The sequence below is a fragment of the Neospora caninum genome, chromosome VIIa, assembly GCF_000208865.1.
Source record: "Neospora caninum Liverpool complete genome, chromosome VIIa".
Taxonomy (NCBI): domain Eukaryota; phylum Apicomplexa; class Conoidasida; order Eucoccidiorida; family Sarcocystidae; genus Neospora; species Neospora caninum.
Window position 1 is genome coordinate 331,466 of NC_018393.1, and position 21,632 is coordinate 353,097.

The window sequence follows — 21,632 nt, forward strand, 5'->3', positions numbered from 1 at the left end:
CGTGAGGGACAAGGACACCTGAAGAGTTCGCCAACAAAAGTCGCTTCGTCCGTCGGGTACAGTGGCCCTTGTTGCTTCCTCGTGTTTCTTTCCCCGGTAGCTTCGGCCTGCTTGTACGGTATTTCAACGTGTCATCCACGCAGAAGGAAGCAGGAGTTGAACGCAGAGGAAAGTGAAAGATTGATTGGCTGTGGTCGAGAGGACATAAATCCCTTCCGTTGCGTGTCAAGTGAATGACCAACAAGTTGACAAAAGAATTTACGCCCTTGAGCGGCTAAGAACAGCTCCGCATTTGCTGCGGCCGGCGGCAATCGCGAAAAGCATCTTCACCTAGCTGCTCTGTAACGACACCGGACAGAAAAGTGAACCAACGGCGCAGAGGCGGCAGAGGTGACCCAAAGGAAAACGAGCTCGGCGTGGAAGGCACGGAGACTGATATCGGGTAAGACAATTCAGCAGGAGCAGTTGAACCGGAAGATGCAGAAGAAAGTCGAACCTTGTTCAAGTCGTGAAGGCAAAACGACCAGCAACGTTGCTGTCGGCGGACACAGCCGAACGCCGAAACGAAGACACTCACGCGGTTTTTTCAGACAAGATAGCTGCAGGCGTTACATGGAAAAGAAGACCGAAATCAACCCCGCAGGGAAAACGGAGATAGCACGCAGAAAGGCTTTGCGTGGCTACTGGGGAAAGCAGTTTTCCTTACATGTTTGCTGACGAGAGAAAAGCGGCGGAAAGAGTGGCCCTCGGGGGGGAGGGGGAGAGAGGGGGGTCACGAAAAATCGGTGCCAACGAACGGCCGCGGACAAACCAGCCCTTGCACATCTCGTGTTAAGTATCACAGCTACCAAGCAACAAACGAATCGCTCAATCGCTTTGTGTGGCGAGCCCAATACTTTCGGGGATGCTGGAGATATGGAGTTCTTTTCGTAGGAAACTGAAAGAGTGTGCCCCGCCACGCCCTGCCTGTCTGGTCTCCCGGCAGAGATACCAACAGAGCCTGTCAACACGGTCGGCAGCGAAGCGACCAAGAAAAGATACCATTAGAAAAGAACGCAGTTCTCTCCTAATTGAGAAACCAGGCACCTTGTTGCTTTCTCTAACTGGCGGCTTGGAAAGGCTCGTGCGCGAGGCGTGTCACGGCGGTCCCAACAGCGGCAAACTGGCCTGAGAGAACTCGGTTAGATCAGTTGTCTTCAAGCAGAACCTGCAGAACCAGTATGTTTAACGAGACACAACCACGCCAGCAGAGACGCCGACGCTAAAGATCAGATTCGAAGCGGTTAAATTAGATGCTGCACTCATGCCCAAAAAGTAGTGGCGGCGAGCTACCGCTTAAGTAGCGCTCGCTGCTGTTCTTCGTGCCACTTTCAGACCATCTCGTGTCTTTCGTGAAGCACGACGAAAGGACTTGCAATGTGAATATCGGGTGGTGGGGAGCGACGACTCCTCTATGCCAGTTGGAAACCCCCAAAGGGATCGGAGCAGTTTGTCGTTATCTACCACTGGGATGTATCAACAAATGTGACGCTTCGGTGTATTGGCACGCTTTTAATCGCACAGGAAAAACTGGAACTCACTGCATGAAGCCGCCTTCCCCCCCCCCACCCCAGCGGATTCCCAAGATGAGAGACACCCGAGAAGTAGCTACTGGAGAAAGGATGTTTGTAATCAATGTAGCACTCGAGGAACCGTTGTCTCCATGGTAGCACGTATCCGAAAAATGCAATGACTACTCGTAGAATGTACCGCCAGAAAACTAGTTTGGAGCACCCTAGGAATCCCATTCTATAACGTGCTGCAAAGAGTCTAGTTTTAGTTGATAGCTGATTGGTAGCTGTCTCTGTGGTGAGGAGTAACCGCATTCACGGCGACCCAAGCTCAGACTTGCAGGCGATTGCATTTTAATCAGCTCTCTTATCGAAACCCCTTATTAGACTGATCCCAAAGACTGCCACTTCTCTATGTGATCGCCTGCTGCTCCAGTTGAGAAGGCGCCTCCCCCGACACCCCATGAATTGCCTTAACCTGCGTCGGTTGCTTGCATGAGTGAATGGCTGCACACGGGGTACGCCTCAGCGTTACTCGGATTGCTCTCAGCAGAGATGAACCACCGGACGGTGGTCAGCAACCTCTTATGCCCTGCCTGGTTCACCTCTGTGCGGATCGCACAGCTGAAGATCTGCAACCACAAGAAGTTTCCCAAGATTATCGTTCGTTGGATAGTACACAGAAAACGGTTGTCGCAGCAGCGATGGCAAGTCTTCTGTTTTGAGACTGCTGATCTGCCGTACCCACCTGCGTACTACTGAAATATGACACCACCAGAAAAACAAGGCACTGCCACGACACGTGCGGAAGAAGTTGTATCTTATCGCGAATGGAGAAGAGTAGACAGCCAGGCTGCTGCCGTTCACTCATCCAACTGCTACTAGACCTCGGGGGCTCTGAGAGTGTACTATTCTCGAAGACAGAGCATATGGTCAAAGCCACATGCCGTACCGAGGTGGGTGTCACCGAAAGCAATGTGCGGATTTAAGGTCCCTCAAATGCCAACCCTGACAAGCAGTCAATGTGTCACTGTCGTTCCTCCTCCACCCACATGACGCTGTCATCAAGTGATGGGAGACTCCTGACAACTGGTGCAACCTAGCATTAGTGCGACCTATAACAAGAAGCCTTCCGCTAAGATTAGCTTTTCTGCATACTCGACATCGGACTCAGAATGTGCTTTCACTGCCATCGCCCATACACCCAGATACCGCCTGACTTTCCGTGATCGAAAGAAGGGAGTACACAAGCTGTATTCTTGTCACTTGTGAGTTTTTACTGCAAAGAGCACAACAAAGTTTCGGACTTCCCACACAACGTAGCGATCACGCCCCATGCTTTGTTTTTTCTGAAGACGACCGTGTAGTTTCTCAAGCATTATCTTGACTTTTCGAGGGCAGCTCTGCGCTAAGTACGCTTCGGTGTTCTCCCCCGGTCTCGTGTAATTCCAGTGGACCGTCTGAAGGTGACCGCGGGTGCTCGTCCGTTTCCTCTCGACCTGCGCGCAGAACAGCCAGTCACTGGTGCGCACACCCCTTGCAGCAGCGACGCACTGTGTGCAGTGAAACAGTCTGCGCCCCATGCTACCTCCAGTGGTTTCGTATGTCGCTGCGCGGAAAAGCATATGCTCTGGCCATGAATTCTCGAAGCCCTCGTGTCCTTTCCCGATGCTCCACATTGGAAAAAAAGAAGGTTTTGTCCAGACGGTCCTGTGGGGCAGTACACACCTGCGGACGCACTGGTCAGATGACTCCGTAGAATAGATAAATGACTTCGCGATGGCAAGAGCGCGCGAACGCAACCTGCCGCTACCAGAAATTCTGCAGTTGGCACCCCCGATTGGGAGCCCATAGCTCATCACAGCAGCAGAGTGCAGTGCCCTGCTCCGAACTACGACAGGGTGATGCGTGAGCCACCCCGAGCGCCTGCCAGGTAAGTTTAATCTGTTGGTCTCAGAGAAACCCCCACGTCCGCCGCCGGATCGTGGCACATAACCGCGAGGGTGTCAGGTTTCCTGGTTCTCTGACTCAAACGGCCCCGTGGCCAGGATTTTGCCGCTGCTGCGTTGCGGCCTGTCTCGTGCGCCGGCTACTGGAAGGTGCGGAGGCGCGCACCTTCCAGTAGCACCTATAGGTGCAATTGAGGACTTGCTCGGTCTACGCGCAAAAAGCCTTGCTGTCGCAGTGGCGTGGATTCACTCCAGTGAATCGCTTTTCGAGTGCGTACCAGGAGTCTGTAGGAGCATTTAAAGGAAATGTGCAGTTGGTGAGTTCCAATTTTCGCACCGGCCGGTACGCCCACAAGACCTCCCGGGCGCTCCCCCGAACGTGGCGAAACGCGTCCAACCGACTCTTCCGTCCGCACCAGATGGCGTGTCACTAAGAAGTGGAGAAGGCGAAAGTATCACGTTTTTTCTCCACATCTCGGCTCTTTGCCTAGGACCAAATGCAGCCTCTGTTCATTTCAGTGTGACAACGGATACGGGTCCAGGGAACCCTACCACGCCAGAGCAACTGATGTCTGGGAAAGTCAGGACGGTCAGCGCGCTCGGACCCTGTTCCGGGGTTGCTTCCCTGTGCACTGAAAGGGACGGCACACGCTGTTAGACCTTTCCACGTTACTTAAAAAATGAAGGGCAGTTTCCTAGCCTCTTTGAAATTCCCATTCTATGAGCCTTATTCGTCATTTTGGTACAAATGCTTGAGAGGTTCGCAGGAGATCTCCGGTGTTGCCACTTGCTCACCCCGCGCCTGTGCACCGTGACGGCGGGCAACGTCATCTGAAGCTTACAAATGCTTCATTGCTTTCCTCCACGTAATATACAGGTATCCTTCTGCGGATATGACAGCTCGTTACAACGAACGGCGCACTGTTAGCGAATCCGGCTGTTCAACGTCACGGCTGCAGGGAACACCTGATATTTCCAAGATAAATGACCCCCCCCCCCCGCTATTTTCATTTCTCTGACGCGCCAGGCAATGAACTACTCTGCGACTTGGTCAGCAGCTAGAGTTTTGTGCACTTTTAATTGCCGCACGTGAGAATGAAAGAATTAGCTGTTTGAGCACGTACTGAACAAAGAGTCGGTATGCAGATCCTTTTGGAGTTCGCCAAGCCAAGAGCGACAGACACACGTGACCAGCGAGCAACAAACGTGGATACACATGGACTGAGCTCTTGGTGTCGTCAGAATAGTCTTCGAAAAACCGGACTAATGGAACTGATGTGCGCGACGAACGGAACGTTCACCATCAGGCCGCAGCGGGCTGCGAAAAAACGAATGTGTATGCACTGGTCTTCTTGTCTCATACCTCGTGTTGAAAATGCAGCTACTGTAGCTGTCCCACAAAACCTGCTCCTGCCGAACGCAACACTCATCTTTGACTTCACAGATTCACTCTTCATTTGCATCTGGTCGCATCAGAGCACCTGGGGTCAAAACTGCAGACAATTAAACGCATGCAAAAGTACACTACTTCCGAACGAACCAGACTTTGCCGTCCACAGTGCTTCTTACTGTTCTCTCCCACGTGCCACAACTAGGTTCTTGCTTCCATCTCATTACTCTCCGCTCGGTTTGTACATCAGGCAGTCCTGATACCTCCGCAGTAGGTGAATAGTTCTCCCGCGGTGCTCCGTGAACGCCTTTGGAGGGGCCTTCGGCATGAGTCTAGCTGCAAGATACAGCGTGTAGGTACTCACGCTGGTGAACCGCTCCTTACAGCTGATCCTGCAATAAATGAAGCGCCACGCCAGTACAGAGGGAGAAAGAGCAGACGGTGGACGACGACGAAATGCAGCTTTCAAAACAGATTTCCCTTGCAGACCGAACGCGAGGCACAATGTTTGCGACGGTCATCGAGACTCCCTGCCTCCGGCCCGCTCCGTCATTTAATAAAAAAGCCTCAGTCAGAGGAAAGTGGGTCCTTTCTCCCGTAGCCACCACGTCTCAAAGTCTTCTTTGCTGACAAGACCGTCGTGGTCTTTATCCAGTGCGTCAAATATAGACTTCAACTCAATCTCATTAATCATTAGATTCATTTCCTTGATGCCCTCCCGAAGATCATCAATAGTCAGCAGACCGTCTCCCCTCTTGTTAAGCAGTTCGAACTTCCGATCCAGTAAGTCGAGTTTTTCTGCCATAGTCTTCGACTGAAATTCGTCTCCGTCATATTCTCGCATTTTAGCCATCATCGTATTGAGCTTGCACGCCGAATACAGACCCCATATCACGTTCAGCACACCGCAGAGTAACAACGCGAGCCCAGGAATGAATTTGAAGAGGTTCAGGAGGTCCTTCACTGACACACAGAGTGAGGCAACGAACATCTGTACAACTCCTCTCCCTGCAGTGAATTCGATGAACTGAATGTAGAAGTGGATCATGGAGCGCACTCCAAAACGCGCACTGACTCTCGCGAATTCGGCGCTAAGCAGCAGCGTGCACCCGAGCGCGGCGTAGATGTCTGCCAGTACATCCATAGGACTGAGAGTAAGAGCTAGTGTAACAACATCGAAAAAAAGCCCAGGAATGAGGATGATGCACGCCGCCACACTGATCCACGTCAGAAAGCGTGGGCCTCTCTTCGGATCTTCTTTGAATTTCGTGTACTGATTGATAACGAAGGACCGTGACTTTTCATAGCCTTTTTTCGCGACTTCCTTAGCGTGTACAGTGCCACGTCGAATGACTTGTTGAGCCCTGGAATAACGCACTCCTGACGGCTCGGCTGTAGCATCGGAGCCTCCTCCCTCTGGCTCTGAACCGGAGCGCGCCTCTCCCTCCTCAACAACTTGAGGTAACAGCGGCTCTTGGTCTGTCATACTGCTGGGTTTGTTAGCAGGAGAAGCGGTCCAAAACGGCGTCCTATCCGCGATTCGATCTCACACTTGGGCGCCTGTGTCATCACGCAGCAGGAGTACTTAACACCATAGTGTTCCGCGCACAAGCTAGGGCGGTATTCCAGGAACTGGAAGAGGAGAGATTAGGGATGAGTTAAAACGCGGTTCCTCTCAACGGAAAACAGTTTCCCTGCTGACGAGCAAAGCTAGAAGCACGAAACTCGGCCCGGGACAGAGCCGCGTTTTACCGTTGAGGTTGGCCAAGACACGGGGCACGCAACCGGCGGGACCGCACCGCGTTGCTCTTCGAAAACAGGAACGGGTTAAGCTGAGAAGATAAAAAACAAATGTTGAATCAGAAGAATTCTGTGCTATAGCGCTGCTACTGAGGTTTCACCAAATGTTCTAGCGAGACACGCTAAGCGTCGAGAGGAAAGTCTAAGCGGCACCGGGCGGTGACTCTCACTTCCATGAATCAGGTCGTTGCCAAGTTCCAGCGATGAACTCCTCATAAAAAAGCGCAGAGTCGTTCAGTTCGTCGCTTTCGAAATGGCGACTCCGCTGCAGCAGGCTATATAACTGCAAGCTCTCTCTCGTGCGGCTAGTAGGACCCAGCGTGGCACCTGTTGTGCTGGAGGGAAACAGTGGGCTGACTCGCATGAAAAAAAACAACACAGCTTACAAGCGCAAAAGAGATTCGTGACGCGTTGGGTACGAGAAGGTACAGTTGGAGATTGAGGCGTGCTAGGGCCTTCACCTCCTGATGAAGTCACCGGCAGCCTACGAACACTGAGGAAGTTTGTCTCTCGACACGGTAGCTCGCCGGAGAGTCGGCGAAAAGTTGCAGGCGACCAGACAGTTCCTCGCCCCTCGATAGCCAACACGAACAAATTATGTTTACCAAGATCCTTCCGATTGAGTCTGATGACTCAGTCTCTAATGCGCGCCGCCTTAATCAAAGTTTGTTTAGTCAGAAGACACCTTCAAGCAGAATGTGGATCGGAAGAATTCTTTCATCGGCTCGGCCACCCAGGCTCTAGCCACATCGGAAAGCGTCCTGTGTCAGTGGGGTCAATACCTTCAGAATCTCCACGTTTTCCTCGGCCCTGCATATGCACACTCGAAATCTACTGGGTGTACATAATTCCCGAGTACCTCGTCTCGAACAGCGTCTTTATTTAAGCTCTGGGGAGATTTTAGGCGTCATGGCAAGTTGTTTTTTGCACAAGGTTGACGGAACTTCCGCATGCAGCCGCATTTCCCGTCCGTTTGCAAAAAATTCGACCTTTTTCAGCTGTCAAACATTTGTGCAAAGGCTGACCATTGCTTTTTGCATGACGTTCGGTGAACAAGAAAGGCAGTAAATCCCAGCGTTCGTCTAGCTGGCCTGTGGAACCTCTGACTTTGGCATCGCCTTCAAGGTCCGGCGTACCTTTACTCAATCCGGAACTCAATCGTTCACATGGTAAGAGCGCTGGCGCATGTCCATCGCCGCTTGCAACTCCTAACCCACTTCATTGCAGTGACGTTTTTTCCATTCACAAGACCGAGAACATGTTCGAGAAGGAACGTAGCCTAGGACACCGAATGTGAGTTCGCAGGTCCAGCGAGACTGAGCAGGCACCCGCAGCGTTGGCCTCGATCGCCTCGCCGTCTTTGAAGTGAAGTACTTGTCACAGCTCCGTTCGTTTCCTTCCCAGTTGCCAACCTGTGCACACCTGTCCGGGATGGCGTCGCACGTTCTTGTCCCTTTGTACGACCGGCTGCAAGCACAGCTGGGTGAAGCCGTGCAGCTTTATCGACGCGTGCTCCGCGCTCATCGAACGCACCTAGGTGCTACACCCATGCGCCAGTTAGCGGACAAATTCGCTCGCGCCGAATTCCGCGCTCACTTGGCTGCAGCATCCGAAGCTGCTACCCATATCTCCACTGCGTCTGCGGGCTGCAAACACACCGAAGATCCCGACGTTCCGCCAGGCTTTCCCACCACTGGGGAAGCTTCAGAGAGCGTCCAATCGGACGGGGGATCTCCAGGCTGTCCTTCCGCCTCCGCAATCGCTGCCTTCCCTCCTTTCGGGGGTTCGGGCTCCGTTACGCGCTCTGGCGATGCCGCGCAGGAGACGCTTTCGGGGGAGCGGGGCGATCCGCAGTCGGCGAATGAACCGACTGGGAATGCGGCAGCACTGCATGCACACCAAGCATCAGGGGCTAGGGAGGTAGCTGAGGCGGAGAACGTCTCGAAACAGCTGGACCTTTTCACGGACGCTTGGCGAGAATATCTCGCGTTTGCTGACAAGCGCGGCCTGCGCCTTGGCAGGCATCTTCGTCCGGCCCAGCGCCAGCTCCTGTCCGAAGACCAGAAGCAACAATTACAGTCGATAAAGGACGCACACCGTCTTTTCAGGGAACAGTCACATAAAGCGGACGAACTGCAGTGAAGAAAGGGGCAAAATCGTTTTTGCGGCTCACCGTAGACTCGATAACCGATCGAAAGTTGCCCCGCAGCAAGCCCCAGAAGGCACCGCGACGTCAGACTTTGACACAGGCCTTCACCGTTCGTCCTTTGTGCCCAGGAAAAGGAGATGCGCGACTAGACGCGTTCTGCGGACGGGACTCATCCCATCCTCAGCTCAGCGATCGTGATCGACACGTGGGCCACGACTTTGGGACGTGCTAGGGAAGCCAACGACAGTGTGGTGTGCCCCGAATTCCGGATTCGCGGAAAGGTTCTTACGCAGACACTGGGGAAGAAGTCTGAGAAGAGATTTCCTTGAATCCTTCGTCCGGCTGCGTGACTTGAGGTGGTGTCTGCTGCAACACGTGTCACTAGGTACAGGGACGAGTCAACGATGGCCTCTCTGTTGTCTCTACAACAGCGAGTGCGCTCGTCTGGCTATCCCGGTCCAATCCGGAAACGGCCTCACCTGAACTCCTGTTTGCAAGACTGCAGATCGCGCGGTGCGCCGCATGCCGTATGAACCGCTTCCTGCCGTCCGAGATTTGTCTTAATTTTTGAGACATTTTCTACTGGAAAGAGTCGAGCAACGGACAACACTGTTAGCGGCAGCGCTGCCACTGTGCCTGTCACGGCGGAGGATGTGTACTGGTATCCCGGTGTCTCAGCTTATACTTAGTCTAATAGCTACTGATAGCAAACTGGGAGCGGAGAGATGTTCGCGAGCGCCTACAGGGACGGACACGTACCCGTGGGAAGCTCGTCCAGCGCCTTGAGGCCGAGTTTGGACCTCAGACCAGAGGAGTGCCGGCCGAGAACTCACTGAGCGCTTCGAGGGCAGAGTGAACTCGCAATGGCTGCAGTGAGGGCCACCCTTGTGAGGCTGTGTCTGGTGGATGACGCTTCAACGTACTGGAGCAATTATTTTACCGTATCGATCAGTGAAGAATCTTTCGGTTCAGGGAAGATTTGTGCGGGGACACCCCGTGCACGCACAGATACGCGTCTTTAACCTCGGCCTGCAGCGGTGCGGGCACCGTACAGACGACCACAGCCATCTAAAGAGGGACGAGAAGTCACGGACCAACTTGTCACAAATGAGGCACGGGTGTTCACGGACAACTGCTTGTACGACCGCCCGGTAGACCCCATGGAGGAAAAGCAAAACCGCTGCAGTTGCCTGGACCTCTGACTTCACATCAAACTCGGTTCGCGATGCCAAAGAAGACGGGGACACCAAACTGTTGATTTCTGCAGCGGCCCGTACACTGGTGGCATCCTATCAGATAGGGATGGCAGCACCAACAATAGCACACACACGGTGACAGTATATTGTATATACAATGACACGGATCACTGAAGTTCTGCCGTGGGGACACAGACAGTTAGCAGACGCACGAGACAGCTTACTCGGAATCGAGCAAAACGGTCAATGTACAGTCTTCTCGGGCTGGCATCACACCCCTCGACACGGCGCGCAAGCATGTCGTACCGAACTCTCGGCAACGACGCGGGCTGATCAAGTGCACGTACAGCGATCGAAGCCGGCTTTCGGCGTCACGTCACTCGATGGAGCGATACTGAAATGCTCTCGCCGAAATTCGCAAATACAAAAGGGAGTAAGGGAGTTGCTCAGCCAGCCTAGCAACGGCACACACATACAGGTGTGGTGTATGACACTGAACGTCTCAGGAGGCGTTGTGAAAGTAACAGCCCGCGGCCAAAGACCAGGGACATTCATAGCTTCCTAACAGCGACCGCGTCGGGGGTCCACACGCGAAAACTCAGAGCGCTTCTTTCCAGTAGCACCTGGCTGATTCCTTGCCCACGTCGAGCGTAGCAACGCTTTCAGCCTTTGTTGTTGATCACCACGCGAGGAGGACCGCTGGCTGCTGTTGACCTGCAGTACGAAAAAACAGAGCCTTGACGCATGGACACTTTGTCCCAAGCAGCTCCATGAGAAGTCCCGCTGTCTACCTCCATAACGCATCGCTTCGTTGGACAGGCCCATGGTTATTCTTTGGCCTGCGCGCTGCAGAGAAACCTTTCCTCCTCACGCACTCGGCACGGAATGGCGGAGAAAGTTGTCATCTGCACTGAATCGGCTGCTTGGCATGGTCGTAGCTTTCGGCGACGCAGCTCCAATCCTTCCTGGCGGGGTTCTCTACCGGATCTCGCTGTGGAAAGCCAAGGGGAAGGAACTTAACATAAATGATGTTTCCCTCGAGCACACGCGGCGTAACCTCGAAGATGCGAGGCAGATTCGGTGAATCGGGATACAACTGGTATCCCGGACACGCTGAACTGCCGAGAGGCTCCGAGCGGGGCTGCAATCTCCCCGCGCCTAGATGTTGCCACAGAGGAAACTGCTCTTCAAAAAGCAGTGAGGTCGCGCGTTCCAGACTCCATTCGAGATCCCTCGAGTCCAGACCCATTCGGGAATATGCTCCAGCTCGTGTGTTCACTGGTGCGCTGGTCTCGGAGTCCGTCGTGATGCATGTCAAAATCTCTTCCTGCAAAGGTGTATTGCCCTCCCGTTTCCTTCAGCTCTCCTCTGGCGCTAGCGGCCGCGCCGCCTCTCCTCGGTTTCGCCTCCGCCAGCCCGCGGCCCACGAGTTGGACGAAAAATTCCTGCTGCCGATCCACAGTCCACGAACTGGGGAGCTCTCCAGCGACAATGGCGCGTCGGCAAACCGCCAGCAGCGGATAGAGCTGGTCGATGCAGCTCGCCTCCTGGACAGCGCGCCAGGCCTGCATCACGACAGACGTGAAAAACCCCCGGCGGAGTTGCAGCGCAGTTTCCTCGGTAGCTTCCTTTCCCATTGTTATCAACCGTGGAATGCACTTCTCCAATAGGTCACTCAAAATGACGCTGACGGCCGCTTTCGTCAGGAGCAGCCGCTCGTCTGGGACGTCAGACACCGAGCACTCGCTGTCGCGGGCAGCCTCAAACTGGGTACTGGAGTTCGCGTACGGCACCCGCTGGCTGTTCGGTTTGATGGACGTGGCCAGGCCGTCCGACCCGCCGTTCGACAACCTGGGGTACTCTGGTTCTGAGGATGCTACAGAAGAATCGTCCGCAGAAGACTCCGAAACGCGGTGCACCCGCTGTCTCCCCAGGCCTCGAGAGCTCGTGAGATGATGCTCAAGACCGCTTGTCATCGACTGCAGTGCGTGTTCCACGGGGGCTTTCTCCCGGTTGGTGTCGGTCCCGAGAAGAAGCGTGAGCAAAAGATTTGGGTCCACGCCCAAACCGGGGCTGGAGCAGCTGGGCGCGACGCTAGGAGTCCCAGCGACAGGGGGCGTTCCAGTTCGTCTCCGTCGGTCGTGGATGTTTTTCGAGGGCCGCCGACTCGATTCTTGCTTCCAAGAGAGCCGCTCAGGCGAACCTGCGAGAGACGGCGACACTTCCCAGTCAGCATGCCTCCCAGTCAGGCCGTCGTCCTGCCCCGCACTCTCGAGAGACGCGTGCAACAGCGCGTAGTCGACTGCATTCAGCCGAGAAACCGAGCGGTCGCTCTGGGTCGCCCGGGAGGCCTGTGCACAAGGAGAAAGCGGAAGCGAGGGACAACACGGCGGTGTGCGCTGGACTTTGCGGTACATGTGAGTCGCGGTGCACGCGGAGTCGCAAACACGCCTCAGACGAACATAGTGCGTGCGTGAGAGGCGGCAAAACGGTAGGTAGCCGGCGAGAGCGGTCTGCTGCTTGAACGGTGTTCCAGTGAATTTTTTCAGTTTGCAGGGTTGCTTGATTGCCAGCAGAAACCACTTGAGTGGAAGCCACAACGGCGCCCGACATGAGGACAAAACATAACCTGCCAGTCGCACGCGCAATGCCTGTGAAAAGGCAGAGTGTATCCATCTCCACGGCCATCAGCGAAGTGGACGAAGCCAGATTTCGAAATGCGAGACAAGCAAACAGACCCGAGGTCTGTGCAACGTGCACCGCGCACCTACAGGGATGAAGCCTGCAGACGTCAGAGACGTCCCGGCGACTAAACTTCACGCAAACGCAGTTTGTTGTTCGGGTTAAGGCGTCTCACCTGTCTCGATACTGGGGACTCGCCGAAGGAGCGGCTGCCTGCCATGAGTGTCGCCGATAGTTCTTCGCTGGATGTTGCTGACAGTCTAGAGCTTTTCAGGAGCTCCTGCAAGGTATCTTGCTCGGCTGCGCTGCTGCGTCCTTCTTCGTCTTCCTCGTGGAAACCCTCAAAACCCATGCTCTGGGGATCCATGTGGATATCTGCGTGGACCGCGTGACTGTGGAGGGAGCGGATGGCCGTGTCTGCCGCTGCGTCTGGCTGGCCACTCTCCTTCCACTGCAAGGCTGCAGAGCGGGGATTTTCACTAGAAAATCCTCTGCGCATCTCTTGTCCCATGGCAAGGAGCATGCGATGGCTTGTAGGTGCCTGAGCGGAGGCAGGGAACGTCCGCGAGAGAAGAGGCAGCAAAGTGGAATCGAAACCCGGACAGTCTTGTCCACTGGAGGAGGGGTTAGCGTTTGCGACGAGGCGTCGACGCTTCAACAGCGGGCTCTCCTCAGCCACACTCTCGCCCTCCGTTGCACCTTTCTTTCGTCGCGTGGTTGGTGCCTGGGAGGCGGGAGACTCCCCGTAGACTCCTCGCTTCGCATTTTTCATTTGGAGGACTTCCTGCACACAGAGGAGCAATGCCACACGGGAAACGTTTCTGCTGCGGCGGTACAGATGTGTGACTTCCGCCTGGCGCAGTACACCGGCTGCCGCCAAAACGCCCCACAGCGGGTGCGGCGTCGGCTGTCTCCCGCTGCAGTTTTGCTTATCTTGCTTACCTCTCTGCAGCGGATCGCCAAATGCCTCGCGCGCTCGAACCCGTAGAGTTTGACGGGAAAGTACGCCATTCTTGTGCGGCCCTGCTCATACCACTCCGCCACAAAACGGTTGCGCTGCGCCTGAAAGCGCACGCCGGTAACTTTGGGCAGAGCCCGGTGCATGGCGTGGTAGTCCAGGGGACCCGCGTTCGGTTTCTTATTGCCTTCTGCTCGACTCTTCGCGGCTGCGCCAGCGTCTTGGAGCAGATCTTCACTGATTCCAGTTTCCGGCAGAGTGGTGCTTGGGTGGCCGTCAGCACTTTCGTTGTCAGTACATGGACACTCTCTAACACCGTCGACATGTGCATCGGCGGCAGCCTCACTCTGCTTGCCTGAGGCGTCGTCGCGTTCCAGATGGGATTCCTGCGTCGGGGACGGGCACGTGTTCCCAGGAATTTCGCAGGACGGCGATGGCGGGTAATCTGAAACCGACGCTTCTGACCGTGTGCTGCCACTGCTGAGTCCTTCTCTGTTGTGGGCAGAGACGACGCCAGCCTCTGGAAGACTCTCGAGGCCGGACTGAAGCGGGTGCTCCGACGCGGTGTGCTGCAAACAGGAACTCCGTGAGTTCCGGCGCCTTGGTGTACCATTATCGCCATCGCCCCTGACTGTGGGATCGAAGCACAGAGCTTCCTCGGCAACCTCGTTTTGACTCGACGGGCAACATTCCTCGTCTCTGCCGGCTAACTGGCTGCGCTCAGCGGCGCTGGAGACCCGCCCAGAAGATCCCCTAAGTGCTGGAGACCGTCGGCCGACCGGACTGCGACTTGGAGTCGCCGCGTTACGCTGCGTAGGGTCAAGCTCTGCTGCGAGCAGCTGCTGGAGTGCCGCGTCTTGCTTCCGGCCGAGCATTTCGCCTAGTTCCGCAAGGAATTGCTGATCGCCAGAATGCTGCACAGGGGATGATCCACTCTCCTCCCCGACAGACTGCACGGATTTCCCTTCGTGTTGAACTCCGTCCGCAGCTCCTCGGGCACTCGACAGGAAGTCGTTAAGTGAAGTTGCGGCTTCACGCGTAGCGCCTTCGCGAAGCGCCGATTGTTCCTCGTCGCACACGTTCAGCAACCTAGCCTGTCTGCTCATCATTTGTTCAGCCCTCTCGTAGACAGCAGTTGACCGGCAGTTGGACGCCGCGGGGTTCTCATCAGACGCCTCCTGCCGACATGGGCTGCCATTCACCTTCTCACCTACCGTCCTGACAACCGCCAATGCTTCGGGCTGATTTTCGCCGTCGGGAGCGAAGCCGCCCATCTCGACCGGCTCCGCGGTGGAGCGCGCCCCTGAAACTGCTGGCTCGTAAAGTAGTGTGCAGTCGTCTGCTGAAGGTCCACAGTCAAGAGCCCTCCCTACGGCGCCGCAAGACGCGGCAGGGAGTTCTGCATCCTTCAACGGCTTCGTCACGGTGTCTCTAGCGGAATCCTCCTCAACGCGGGCCGCTCCCGTCGAGAAGGTGTCGGATCCAGCGATATCCATGTCTGGTCAGTGGGTCACAAGGTTTAATTTCTCTGGTAGAAAAGGCACGAGCACGTGAATGCTGGTAACAAGCTGCACGAGATCGATCGCAGATGAAGCTGAAGATTATCCGCTGGCGGGTCTTGCCCGGTCGCCTCGATAGGAGATTCTCCCGCCGCACACCAAAGGGAGAGAGTGAGTGGTTACGCTTGGTGCATGTTTGTGCTTTCACCAGACGCTCGAAAGAAACGACAGGAAATTAGGGTATACGAGAGAACAGGTGAAGGAACCGCAGTGCGTTCATTCACGTTTGCTGCGCGTCAGTGCTTGTACTGTTGTAGACCGGAGACAGAGGAGACGACGCCGATATCTTCAAACGCAGATAAAGCAGAGGAAGAGAGATGTTCCTGTAGACATGCTCCTTCTGCTTTGGAATTTCTGAGGTGTTGGTTCTTGGACGAGGAAGACGTGTTTTTTGCGCCGCTGGAGAAACGTAAGCAGTGTGATAGACTCAACACGGAGGGACGAAACCTGTCGAAAATGAAGCTCACCGCCGCGGTATATACCTCCGTTTCAACCACGCGAAATGGTCAAAGTTTCGTCAACTATTTACCAGTTCGTTCAGACGTATGTATGCTCGGAGTCACCAGCTTGCTGGGAAGTCACGCGGGGCCGAAGGACTGGGCGACGGACACCACTCGAGGACTGAGTGAGCTCCCAACGAAAAACGAGTGGTCATGGAGATGGTGGAGGGACTCAAAACGAGAAGTTCGAACTGAATTAGCGTGACACCCTCAAATCGAACCAATCCCTTGTTTGTCATTGAGCGCCAGGAACGGTTTTCGGCCGATATCCGCCTTTGACTCAACGTCCAGAAGTCGACGGTCCAACTAAAAGCCGAGCACACGAGCGGGATGACGTGCAGCCGGCGTCACCGATGCCCCTAGTTGAACGAAAAAAGGAAGCGCGCACACAATGCGACTTCTTTTCGCGGAAGGAGAAACTGGATCTGGGCTCCTTTCCGCCACTGGCCTCGAGAGATTACGCCTAAACGCCGCTCCAACAAAGGTGACGACGCCACGCTAGTCGCCGAGTCAATCTTACTCGCTGATGAGGCGGGCGACCGTGGCACGCCGGTTTCCCTCGGGGCATAGCGCGGGCGACTCCTGCAGGGGAGTGAAGGACGGCCAGCGGGAAGACTAAAAGTTCCGGAGGCCGCGCAGAGAAAGGTGGGGACGTGTGGCAGAAATGGGTGGACTGGAAACGCATACAATCTCCTTCAACGCAGGATCCAGAAAAACGAAGGCTCCTGTTTCAGTTCCCTGCGTTGAGTTCCCAGAAGCCGTCCGGATGTTGTTGCTGGCGGAGCACCACGGCAAACCGCGATCTGCCGTCTCCGCTCTCGACCAAGCTTGTCGCCGCTTTCCAACTCGGAACTCTGCCGCTGTCCCACGGCTTACAGAATGAGGGCGTCGAACGGGGAGGCAACGCCAGGAGTGGACGTGGAAACTGTGCAGAAAGAGTTGTGAACCTTGTTCTGGTCAGTGGAACCTGCTGATCTTTTCGTGGCAAAAAGGATTCACACACCTGGAAGGTGGACACAGGGGCACAGGAGGAGTGGAGCGAGCGAAGCTGGCCGGAGTTGCGCTCACCAGTTGTGCGCGGCGCGCTGCGGTCAGCAACTGCAGTTGAGTGAAGGTTGCTGCGGCAAGTCCCGAAGCAAACGGAAAAAAACCAGCGCGACAACAGAAAAAGACGTGACAGCGTCTACAGAGAGGGAACCGGGCGATAAAGCGCGGAAAAATATCAAAACACACGTGAACGCGGCCGCACCAAGTGTTGCAACTCTTCTGCCACAGTGGGCGGCGATGGCCGGCGCCTCGGCAGCCCCCGGGGTAAGGAAGGGAACGCAGCGGGCATCCCCAGCCGCGTGGAGGGGACGCGACGGTGTTTGAGCGGTTGTGCGTCACCTGGAACTTCCGGCCAGTTAGCTGGATGTGCAGATGCGGGACTAGTACGGCTCAGCTTTTGCGGGAATTGGGTAGTCCGGAAGAGTCCGAACCATGTGGGAGAAACTTCCCTGGGGCGCAAAGTGAACGGTGGGCGTTGCAGAGAGCGAGAAGGACGGAGACGAAGGAGTGGAAGGGAGAAACACCGTTTTGCCGAAAGGGTGTCGAGTGTTCTCTCTCCATGGATCGGCTGCGCACGCCCTTTTTTTGCGTGAGGATGACTGACGACAAGAAAACAGGTGACGCCCTCACATGCGGCCCTCTCCTGTGGAAGACGAGGGGCCAACACAGGGGATCGATTTGGACGGTGTCAAGAGAACGGCGCGGAGCCAAGCGGCGCCCCGACGGCAGTTGACTGTTTCTCATGATGGTAAATTTCGAAAAACTACGCTTTGCACTCCACATCCCACGGGCTCTCGGGCCTTGCACAAACCGCGTCAAAGGCCAGCCGTTACCAACATAACCAGCTCGGTGCGTGTGCTAACCAGATGGCGTTGGGTGTCGCGTCCCAACGCTGCCTGGAGTTCACGATCGGCATGCTAACGTTTTCCCGTCACTCGCCCACGGGACTCAATTGAACTCTGGGCAAACGTGCAATATCAGGTTGCCTTCGGACCCCAAAGGAAAGCTTGTTAGATGCACGGGACTGGCTGTGGAAGCGACGCTGCAGTGTGCTTGTCGAGGAAAAGCTGCCTCGTCAAGAACCTTCCACGACAGCAGGGAATTCTAGGACGAGTCGAGTTGAGACACAATGAGGGGCGAATGAATTCCTCCATGGGTAGGATGCTATCGGTGTCACTCTGCGTGTTTACATACTCAAGAGGAAGAAAGGCTTTCGAAGAAAGGTCGTCCTCCTCCCCCCTCCCCCCCCCCACAGGGGACGACGACACCCTGAAGCGACGGACACAGTGCGAGCCAGCAGACTTCATCTCACAGGAAAGAGACGACGACTAGTGAATCACGCAGCCGGGCCAGCTTATCGATTGCTAGTTTATCCAGCCTCATGTTCGGTGATGCAATATCACCTAGGACTGTCATAGTCGTCGCAGGGCAGTCTGTGCCGTTGCCATGTGGACTGCTCGAGGCCTTGGCTGGGACACCAGGGACACAGGGGGAGCATGGCGCATTATCGTAAAGCCTAATAATCAACTCACGATGCTCAAGAATAGCCACTAGCCATAGGCCATCGTCCTTCTTTCTTGGTCGCGAGAGTTATTACGTGAGGGATCATCTTCCTGCTCATCTCGACTGTCAAGGTGAGGAACAGCAGCTAGCAACTTGCGTGCGCCTCAAAGTTAGCGCTGGTCGAAACGCGCAACCACCCCAATCGCTCGTTGCTGACCGGTTGTGCTTTGTCAATCAGTATGCACATTGGACTGTTTTAAAGATACAGAGGAATGACACAAGGCCAGAGGAAACGCTACGGATCGCCTGACTAGGCGTGGCATTTCCAATTTTCTTCGCGACATCCGGATGGGTACAGTCGTTTCATATTGGGGAATGCGAAACCTGAATCAGGGTTCCCTACCAGATTTGAGACAGAGGCACTGATCCAGAGCGAGCGCTTCCCGTGAGACGTCGTCCTGTCAACGCTTTCCCTCAGTATAAACGAGCGGGAACGTTTCGCAATGGATATGCTGGCAAATAGAGTATGGCCAACCAGCAGCATCGAACGGTCCTGCATCAGCATGAAAACTGTACCGCGATTTCCACCGCCCGTTGACTGCGTTTAGCATCCGAATGAGGACAGTTTGCAGCTCTTTTGCCTAGTGGTATGCCCCGTATACTGCAGTCGGTAGGCGACATGTGTAAAATTGTGGACAACGCAGACTCTTAAATAAGACAAACCACTAGGTGGCAGAAGCCCCTGGGAACCACCGTTGTAGAAACTGATAGACGAACGTCTACAACGTCATGGTCAGCGCACCACCGCGGCCGGATGGGACGCAGGGTCCACCCCCGTTTAGGGATCGGGCACACCGTATCACCGGTACCATCAAGCATCGTGAGTTCACACTCAAAAGGGTTGGACCCAGAGATCTGGGAAAGCTCTGTTTCACCGATGTATTCGTAAGGACACGGCGGATTAAGAAGGCAATGTCACTGGAGGCGCCCACAACACGATCCTTTGAGGCGGCCAACCCTGAAGTCCAGCGATATACTGTTCCGTTGCACAAGAACTTAGTTACGACCCGAAGCTTCTGTTACCGCAGCGACCAAACGAAAACTTCCTGGTTTGTGACGTGTGTCACGAACACGGGTAGCTATTGCGCGCGAAATGTCTCATAGCGTCTGGCAGCTTATACCCACTCCACCTCAAAACCATACAATCTTGTGGTTTTGCGTCGCCTCTACATTTTGGTAACAATCTATCCGGGTGTACTGCCTGAAACAGTTTTCCTTCGGCCAGGGAAACAACTAGCTAGGCACACACTCTGCTGGCAGCATTGCTGCTGCGGACGACGCAATTCGATGATTACCGTACTGCGTGGAAGAATCCCGCGTCACGCTGGGCTGTATATCACCTACCTGATTCAGGATGTCCTAATGAATGGACCGCAACACTTCAACCGCCTTGTTCCAGGGGTCCCGGCAGTGACTGCGCCTCCTTTCTACGCGCCCGCGGTTGATTGTTGAATGCGTTCGAGAACTTGTTGTACGAGCGTGAAGGTCGCCGGCGAGGGGGAGTTCGAGCCGTGGGGCAGATGGGCACGTAGAGCTCCCTCCATCAGCATCTTAGGCATTGGTCATCCCCCAATCTCTGTCAGTTTGCCTGGCCACTGGCTCACCGGCTGCTAGCTGTGTCGAAGGCGACCCGTGATGCTGCCTTTCACACACAGAGGGTAACCAAGCCCTTTCAGCCATTCTTTTTGTGTCCAACAACATCCTGTCGTATCCGCCTGGAGAACGGTACGCTGATTCTTCTACGGAAATTCGGGGGATTCTGCCCCCTTTCGATTTGTACGCTCCCGCCAATGCATTCAAGTGTCGATTCCGGTCATATTTACATTCCAGCGTTCCCTAAGGTCCTGTATTTGTGTGAGTCCCGAGGCGACACGTGTGGGAGGCAGTCGCTGGCTGGTGGCCCCTCTTTTGCTCCCCTGCTTCAGCGCCGTTGTTGAGTGTGGGATTAAAACAAGAAATCCTACATCAGACGTCTCCTTTTTATCCGACAAGTAAACGCTTGCGGGATGAAAAAGTCCTGCTCCAGTAGCTGCTACATGTGTCGTCCGGGAGGGCATTGTACAGTCGCGCACACAGGACGGAGTCGCCATCTTGACTAATCGGCCAGCCGTGAGGTTACCTGGCTAAGCAGCTGGCCAGGCGACCATGTAACTTGAGTTCTTGGGCTGCTGCACACCCGCGTCGCCATCTGTCATGCGGGGGCACTCTCTTTAAGCACCATCCAAGGCTGCTTCAACCGCATTCTGCGCCGCACATATCGCTCTGTTTTTCGAAGCAATTTGTATAAATTCCAGCACAAGCTATGGTACCGTTTCTCGCCCAAGCGTGTTGGGCACTGCTGCTTGTACGAAGCTTCTCGTGCACGATCATGTCCATCCCAGTCGGCGGCGCACTTGCTGTCGGGTACCTCTCCGCCACCCCCCCCCCGCTGACTCACCACGGTGTTGAACAGGCCGACCGCTGCAGCAGTGGCTCTATTGCATTCGAGGGTTCGAAATTGTGTCGTGTAATTGCCTTCAGCGGGCTATTTGTTTGTCCATGAAATATCCGAGAAGTCTCTGCAGTCTGCCATTTTCCGGCCAAGGTACCAGCCGCGATACATTTCCTTGGGTCTTGCTGCGTCCGTCCATACCACCATCGTCCGCCTCACGATTCTGTTGCCTCGGCCAGGTGACATCCTGTTCGGCCACCGTCCGGGATCTTCCGGTGGTTCGCGCTGTGTTCGTCGCTCGTTGTCACCGCTTGGCAGAAAAGTGTCGGGCAAAACACCTTAAATCAAGCGCTGCTGATTTTGTGAACCGTCAAACTTTTGGAAGATCGGTTGTCAGATGCATTGGGCGCTTCGAATTTTCGTAATGTTCCCTCATGCCTAGCTCCTGTGGGGTCGTGATGAAGAGTGACGTTCTGCCTGGGGTTGCCGTCTCGCTAGCCGGCGGGTTGGCGGTGCCCCCACCGTTCGGATCCGTGGCCTAGTTTTCGTATGTTGTTCTCAAAAACCTCTCAACGCTGTGGCACTTTGGCGTTATAGGACACTCCATTTCCACTGGTTTCGCTTTGCTTTGCTTGTCTATTCTTCCTCAACTGGAGATCGGTTGGCGCGCTCCGAATGTAGGCTGCGTGTTCTTAGTGCGTCTTCTTCCCGCCGCCGACCATTCTTGTGCGCCAAACGAGTGGACACGTGCGACTGGCAGGTTCCGGCATAGCCGCATCGGTGGCCGTTCTCCTACACTTTCGCGCGGGCCGTTTTCCTGTTTGTGGTGGAGCCCAGAACTTAGTTGTCCTATTCTGC

At 55.2% G+C, this 21,632-nt stretch overlaps 2 protein-coding genes across 2 annotated transcripts; both read right to left on the bottom strand.

The window, feature by feature from the left end:
• Positions 1 to 5,460: 5,460 nt before the first annotated feature.
• Positions 5,461 to 6,375, bottom strand: NCLIV_019670 (putative calmodulin; the record flags this gene model as incomplete). Its single annotated transcript, XM_003882161.1, has 1 exon — positions 5,461 to 6,375. One exon carries the CDS (start codon positions 6,373 to 6,375, stop codon positions 5,461 to 5,463), a length of 915 nt encoding a protein of 304 aa, XP_003882210.1.
• Positions 6,376 to 11,221: 4,846 nt separating this feature from the next.
• Positions 11,222 to 15,170, bottom strand: NCLIV_019680 (uncharacterized protein; the record flags this gene model as incomplete). The annotated part of the gene is made up of 3 exons (XM_003882162.1): positions 11,222 to 12,385; positions 12,892 to 13,500; positions 13,659 to 15,170. 3 exons carry the CDS (start codon positions 15,168 to 15,170, stop codon positions 11,222 to 11,224), a joined length of 3,285 nt encoding a protein of 1,094 aa, XP_003882211.1.
• Between the last annotated feature and the right edge of the window lie 6,462 nt (positions 15,171 to 21,632).